The 7,516-nt window shown below is 49.4% G+C and overlaps 1 protein-coding gene across 1 annotated transcript; it reads right to left on the reverse strand.

Annotated features, from left to right (window-relative positions):
* Positions 1-1,784: 1,784 nt before the first annotated feature.
* LOC149358536 (palmitoyltransferase ZDHHC15B-like) lies at positions 1,785-5,681 on the reverse strand. The gene is made up of 4 exons (XM_089568850.1): positions 5,475-5,681; positions 4,742-4,968; positions 3,841-4,201; positions 1,785-2,357 (listed from the first exon to the last, which is right to left on the reverse strand). Exons 1-4 carry the CDS (start codon positions 5,679-5,681, stop codon positions 1,860-1,862), a joined length of 1,293 nt encoding a protein of 430 aa, XP_089424976.1. The 3' UTR covers positions 1,785-1,859.
* Between the last annotated feature and the right edge of the window lie 1,835 nt (positions 5,682-7,516).

Here is a 7,516-nt window from a genome sequence, read left to right on the forward strand (position 1 = left end):
ATGCGCCGACAATTCCCCTGCCGCTTACTTCCGGCATGACGGAGAGGTACAGCTGCAACGGAAAAAGAATGGCACAAGTGGATCATGACCGGAGCGAAAAAATCGCGACACGCGGCGCTACTGTTGCCGAGAGCACCGATAGCGAGAGTGCCAGGAACATTCCATTTCCTAAAGCGGGTGTGGCCGGCAGAAAGCAGCCCACCTAGACATTCGCCCATCTGAAACGAACGCCTGTAGATCTCTTATCAGCCAAACCATGTGCTAAGGTGGCTGAGCACATAATCTCGTTTTATTCATTTTTTTTACGCTGGCGTAGCGATCATTTTTATCTTTCTCACCATTTTCCTTTAAAAATGTGCTGGGGAAGCACTGCAAAAAGTGGCGATGCACTGTCAAAAGTAATGTGTGGGAGTGCCTGCTTTCGGATGGGCTGCTTTCTATCGGCCACCCCCACTTTGAAAAGTGGAATGTGCCAGGCACTCTCGCTATCTGCGCGTACGGCTACAATAGCGCCGCGTCTCGCAATTTTTCCGCTCCGGTCATGAGTCACTTGTGCTAATTTTTTTCCGTTGCAGCTGTACGCCAGGTCACCGGTGTCAATAATGTCCGTAAAGCTGGTTGGTCGTGTCTTTTTGGAAACATGAACTAAACCAGTAGTCTTAAATCGATTAAATGTAGAACGAGTGGACGCATGACGACCAGGTTGTTGGGCAGCATACAGTCTAAATGCGAACTTCGAGTCGACTTGCGCACACATATGCGATCACGACGTCCACCTTCCCGGCAAACGAGTATTGGAGTTGTGCTGGCGCGGCCATCCTGAGAACGTTAACGCTTCAACGTTGAAGTCTTGTTCTTTACATGGAACAGGTGACACTTCCACACATTTAAGTAATTTGAAACCTTAACACTGCAATGGCCATGTCGCCCGCGCACCATCAAAAGAAGCACATCGAAGGCAAACGGCAGCGATTTTTGCGAAACTGGCGCTACAAACCACGCGAACAAGGGCCTGATGGCCTACAGCCACTGAAGCGCAAGCTCTCCTTGCTTCGTGGACGAAGCACTTGCATGATGCACTTCCTAACGCCCGAAGATTATAGATTAACAGCAGCCAAACCTTGTGACCATACGAATGGATGATGACGCCTCCCATTAAGCCCATCTGATAGGCACATGAAATGTGGCGGTGACAAAGAAAAAGGAAGAAAACTGTAGGATGCGCATATCAGTGCTCTCAAAAATTGACGGACGCGTAGTTGACGATAAGAAGCCTTTTTCTTGCGGCGAGCGACGAGGCAAAAGATAACGCCACTCGCATTCCAAGCTGAGCGTCCAGGCTCCATAGTCAGGGAAATTATCACAGACGTTACGAACTGGGCGCCACAGACTTAGCAACCTTTCATCAGTGAATGTCGCTTTTGCACTATATTTTCTGCTCGTCATGCGCTGAGTTTCGGTATGGTGCGAAAAAAGAAAAAAACGGAGTATTTCTCGCGCTGTAGTGCTTTAGAAAATTACTTTTTCTGCGCTTTAAAAGCTTAACAAAACAGCTAAACGGCCGAGTTGGCGGTACTTATTGAAAGGTAAACAGCGCAAAGACGAAATCGAAACACAAGCCCAAAACAGACTCAATTCGTAAGCATTTTCCCGCGCTTGCTGCCATAGATCTTTATATGTGCATAAGTGTGCACGTAATCCCCAACACCAAGTACATGTGGTTCTATACGACCATCAGCAAACTTTATTCAGAACTCTGCACGTGTAATGCTTCCAAGAAACGCCACTGCCGAACAATTACTGTCACATACGTCAGACAGTTCGATATGCGCCTTCCACGAGTTCGTTGCACATTCTCATCACGGATCGCAGACGCCACCGTCGCTGCCTGAAGGTGCGTAGGTTGTCAAGTACCACGACGTCTTCGCTTTCTTTTGCGCAGATCGCGTGGCGGGATGCACGAGGGGCCCTAGTCTGACAGTCTCCGCTAGTCGCAGGAAAGGCCGGGGTATGTAGGTGAGCGGTTGCAGCCTGGTTCCTGCCTTCGCGCATTGAACAGCGGAAGCATCTCCTTGTTCTCGGGGCACCAAGACGCTAGAATGGTGCACGCTGACAGAAGAAACCCGTGAAGGATTTCTCCAGGCGGGTGAAATTTCAGCGATGGTGCTATCTGTGGAAGCCAGGCTGACCGGTACCTCTTTTCCGAGGAGACTAGATGAAAGTTGGCGCCGACGTAGCCCGAGCTCCATCTCGGCATCGGAGTCTGGCTCCGGATGCAGCCGCGTTGGAAACTGCACGCCATCGCCGAGGCTCGTGAAAACGGGGAACGGCCAGAGGAAGACGCTGGTGCCGAACACCTGCACAAGGGCCCCGAGGCAAAAAGTGAAGGGCATGCAAAGGATGCAGTCTTTCTAATCAGGTATTTGGAAGCAGACAGGATTCACTCATAACGCGGCTGACCTCTAAACAAAATGTAAAATGCACTGAAGCTCACATCGATGCTCACGAGACTCTGGAATCTCTCTCTCTCGTTCTCCTCTTTCACTCCTTTGCTTATGAATCTCTCTCGGCACGGCACAGGTGTCCGCACGGAGTGAGACAGTTACTGCGCCTTTTCTGTCCTCATAACGAGTTATTATTTACTAAATATTAAATAAAGTACACCACACCAAAGGAAAAAAAAGTGGAACGTTTGATACTACACACAGCCGCTCAGTTTCGCGAGTCACAAAACTCTTTCTAATGTTTTCATGACTATCGACACCAGCTACGGTGGCACAGTGAATGAGCAGCAGCCATACGTCACGAGATAGAATCCCGTCGCTGCGGCTGCGTTATGACAGAGGCAATGTTTAAAACATACAAAGTTGTTACGCTATGTAAGTGAGCGTTAAGAAACCACCCAGGACATCAGTTATTCTGAAGCCCCCACTTGGGTGTCTATCATTGAAACCGAAGTGAAACCTCGTTAGGGAGGTCAAGTCTCACACATTATGATTTTCTCGAGCCGCACGCCCTTTAAAAGAAAAAAAAATTAACAACAACATAGACACAGCAGTGCTGTGTCTCGTCCCTTCTTCCCTCGTGTTTGTGCTAGTGCGCTGCTTTTTTTCCTAGAACGTAGTGATCTTAGGTGCTTAATGCATTATTCCGTGCGAGCTATTCAACTTCGCGCTGTGCTATGCAAGTCGTCCAAATGGGTCGTTGAAAGCATAGGTATAGAAAAGGCCGCCTCCTGTCGTTATCGCTTATGGCATGCATTTTATACGTATCCCTCATTCGACGACCAAGTTCGATCTGTACCCAAAGTCGATCAGAATCCCTTCGGACAGCGTGCACAGCCCGACCTTGCTTCTGCAACTACAATGATCTCGACGCTGTTGAGCGCAGCAGCGGGCTCCTCTCTCTCCTGCCAGTCGGCCACAACAATGAATCAACTGAGCGCTCTGATTTCACGTCGCGCTTGGCTGTGACGTCACGCCAGCTGATTCGTGCTCTGCATCTGCTTCTCCTTGGCTATGACGTCCCGCCTGTTTGGTTCATGTAGTCTCTCATCGGCGCTCTCGATTTTGCGCAGCCCATCATGCGGTTACTCCCCGCGTGATTAACCCCCAAGAGGATAGTCTCTGTGTTGTTGCCGCAGTAACCACCCTGGGGTTACCACAGAGCTCTCGCCACTCCGCACTGAAGCTCCGATCGGAAACGGGTCCTATTAATAGCTATAGCAGTACACCAACTCTGAAGTGTCCATGACCAGATCATTGTCATAGGTGGTGTACCGTTTCACATGCAATCACCAGAATAACTGTGCAATGGCTGCCTCGTTCTATCAAGAATCACCTGGGCGAAGTTCTTGCGAGGGCCGATGTCGAAGGAGTCCCCGGGCTCGGCGAAGGTGTTGGCGCGCACGCCTTCCAGCGTGGTCTCGTTTTTGTAGACGAGGCGCATGTGGGCACTGAAGAAGCCGGCCACGAGCAGGGTGAAGGCGCCAGCCACCATCGCCAGGAAGCCGATGTGCACCAGACTTCCGGCCGTCGGGTCCAGTGTGCTAGCGGCGTTCCATGCGCACGACGTGGTAGTGACGAAGGTGAACGCTGCCAGCAGCGCCACGTAGAACAGCGTGAGGAGGAAGAACTTGTAGCTGCTGAAGCACACGCAGTTGTTCAGCCAAGGACAATGGTGGTCCATTTTAGGGATGCACCTGAAGGGCAGTTGTGTCATTCAGCTTGAATTATTCTTATATCGATTAAAATCCAAAGGTACTTTCTGTTTGCTGAGAATCAGAGAATTGCAAATTAGAGAGGTTCAAAAGAAGTAAAAGACCCTAGAGGCGAGGTGAGCCAAGTCTCGCTATTAGGGACTTGGGAAGAGCAGAAGATGGAACCGTACTTCCCGTCGAGATCAGATTCTCAGATGGAGTGAAGAAGTTTTCAAGGCGTGTAAATGAATGAAAAGTGGAGGTGGAGATTTTCCTCCCTCAGTTTCACCACCTGCAGGTCGTAGGTATTAGCAGGTGGTGTACACGACGTTACAAAGCTGGACGCCACCTTTTCTTCGGTGGGGGGCTGCTAATGATAAAACTCTTTCGACAAGAAACTTTGAAGGTGCCATTTATCGTTTCTATTGAGGTGGGTGGGCGACTGTATGGGTATGAGCAGTTGAGCGGTACTAAGGAGCAGAACTGTGTGCCGGACGCGTTCACAAAACCCCTTTAAGCTGGCTTGAATAGGCAAAGTTGCACCTTTTGCACGAGGAGCAGTGGTGGCAGCGGTCCGGTTTGACGAGGCCGCATTGATCGCAGTAGCGTACGCTTCCATTTTTAGCCCGCGTCAAAATTCCCCGCGTATCGCTCAGCGCCTCCAGGAGCTCCTTGCGCTCATCGTACGTCTTGCTGTCTTCGAGCAAGGTGCGGGTCCTTGGGCTCACGTAGTACCGCTTGGGCACGGGCGGGATGGACGCAGTGGTCGCCTGCAAAGCAGCCCAATGCATGCCTACTGGTTTGCCGGCTCCTTAAATCGTAATCCTTCTAACCCTCAGTAACAGACATGTCTTGGAAGCTAGTTCACGAGGACGACGGCCATGACCTGCAGTGTCAGCTGCTAGCAAATGCTGCTACTTCTCAGTAATCCTGGCTCACTGATTTGGCCACAAGCCACAACACGTAGTGTTGTGGCTTTAGACAGCCAAATCTTGGACCTGTCCGCGAGATGAATATCGAAATCGAGCAACAAGGACGGGTCGGGCATTCCGAATGAATAGGGTGAATTCATTGCGATTCTTAATAATGCAACTGATTTTTAGCATTTCTTTCTTGCCTTCTTCGGAGAAAATTTCTTCCTACATACGCATCCAGTAACGAAAACCGGTTGAGATTTCATCCCACCGTGTTCCTGTACCATCCTCTGAACCATCGGACATCTTAAACATATTCGTGCCTTCATTTTAACTTCCTTTACATTGCACGCAATACTTACCCGCAGGAAGGACCACAGTGCCAGAAACAGGAGCAGCAGAAAGAGCGACGCCAGCGAGAATCGCTCCACGTCATCCTTGACCAGGGCTGGGCAGAAGACGTGCACGTAGGCGTAGTAGGCCCAGCCGAACGTGGCCAGGACTACGACGACGGGAAGCCAGTCGGACGCCGCACTTCGGCGAAGCAGGAAGGCGGGGACCGCAAACATTGTTGCAGTTCTTCTTCCTCTTCTTCTACTGGCAGCTCCGGCTCCACGCTCGCGAAGCACAGCATTCTTCTTCAGCCTTGGCCGATACTTGAAGAAATATAACCTCGTGTCAGGTAATTTTGTCGTATGGACGATATCTAATCGTAAGACGAAGAACGGTCAGTTTACGCTGGCCCGTTAATGTAGATTGCCAAGAGGCAAACAAAAGGAGAGGGGTGGAAGCTGAATTTTACATTAAGGCAAGATTCTGCCTCGCCATAGTGTAGTACCGAAGGCACTGTAGTCATAAAATTAGATTAAAAATCGGCGTTTAAATTCGGAAGTTCATTTTTAGTCCCGTTTTGATTTTCGGGTGTAATGACAACGCTAATGCCGAACATCGGCTGAGTCAGCTGGCATGCGCACTCATGTTGTAATTTTTTTATTCGGTTGCATGGTTCCGCAGATAAAGAGAAACTACATTCTGTCATCAAGCCGGTGGCTCAAAGGTGCTGCTTAAGACAAATGTGCGGATGCCTTTCAGTGACCTGAAATTTAACGCACTGCCTACGAACTCCTCCCAGAAATTGATTCGTATTGGGTTTTGTCACTGCGGGAAAAAACTCATGATAGATGGGGCAACCGAACTAACGCCGACTGTAAACACTGGTGACGTCAAGTCACAGAGTTTAGATCGAAAAGTATTACTAGACCCGAAACGGTGCACTCGTATTTCCCCGTCGTCTATATAGTGCTCCTTCAGTTATCTCGCAAGCCTTTGCTGCAAAGCATTTAAAGACCCTACAGGAGCGGCAGTCTTACCGCTGATATTTCTCTTGCTTCAGACATATTTCTTTACGCCATACCAGCCTTCAAGCAATCAAAATGAAATGTCTTTACAACCATTCAGGTGAAGGCACTGAACAGTGGCGGATGTAAGTTTTAAGTGTTGCGTCTTGAAGAAAACCTTAGCCAGAAGCGTTTGTACACACAGTGGGCATTCATAGCAAAGGGATGGAGTGATTTCCCTGGCCGTAAGGTCCCCCAGCGTATCAATTGAATAATGGGGCGTCTGTGTGTGGTCACAAGAGGGTTCCTCCGGTTGACAATTGCAGGCACCTCTGCCCTTCCCCCTCCGTCACTCCCTCCTTTGCGGTCGCCAGACGGCGCATCCTGGAATCGTATGCCAGGTCACGTCGGGCCTTCCTTTACTCGGAGTCAACGCTAGACACCTCGGACCACTTCCGTTGACGACCGTTGTGGCCGCACTTGAGACGCGTAGCTGCATTTAACTAAGGCTGTGGGGCTTCTCGGTTTCCCAAATACCAAACACTTTTGTGCACCCCAGAGTAGTGGGCACATTTGTCTGCACACTGTCCTATTGTGCCTCAGACGCCGTATTGTAGTTTATAAAATACTCTTGGCGCTGCGTATTTCGGTCTCTTCCTTTCCCCGAGCTTTTCTAAAACTGACGAACGATATCAGAACAAGATTTTCATTGTGACAGACAGAATATTCTCCTGCAAGGAATTTAGCTATGCTGTTGATTAACATACGCATCTGTGGTCGGCAGGACGCTTTATTTTTGATTATTTTTAATAAGGCCCACCTTACTAAAACAAAACAAAAAAGTTCATATTTGGTTGGCTTCTCCCCGCCTCTCTGTTGTCGTAAGTGTGACGGCGGAAGTCACATTGCTGACCACATTGTATTCGATAGCTTGCTTAGCTACGCATGCGTGTGCTACGAGCCGAGCAGCGAAGCTGAATTAGTTAAGTCAGTGTTCTGGTAGCTCGAGCACCTTTGTGTTTTTGTTGTTTTGTTACTTAAGCATCTTAATATTAACGGCTGAAAAC

Source organism: Amblyomma mixtum, chromosome 2, assembly GCF_055824585.1.
Source record: "Amblyomma mixtum isolate Tamu chromosome 2, ASM5582458v1, whole genome shotgun sequence".
Lineage (NCBI taxonomy): Eukaryota > Metazoa > Arthropoda > Arachnida > Ixodida > Ixodidae > Amblyomma > Amblyomma mixtum.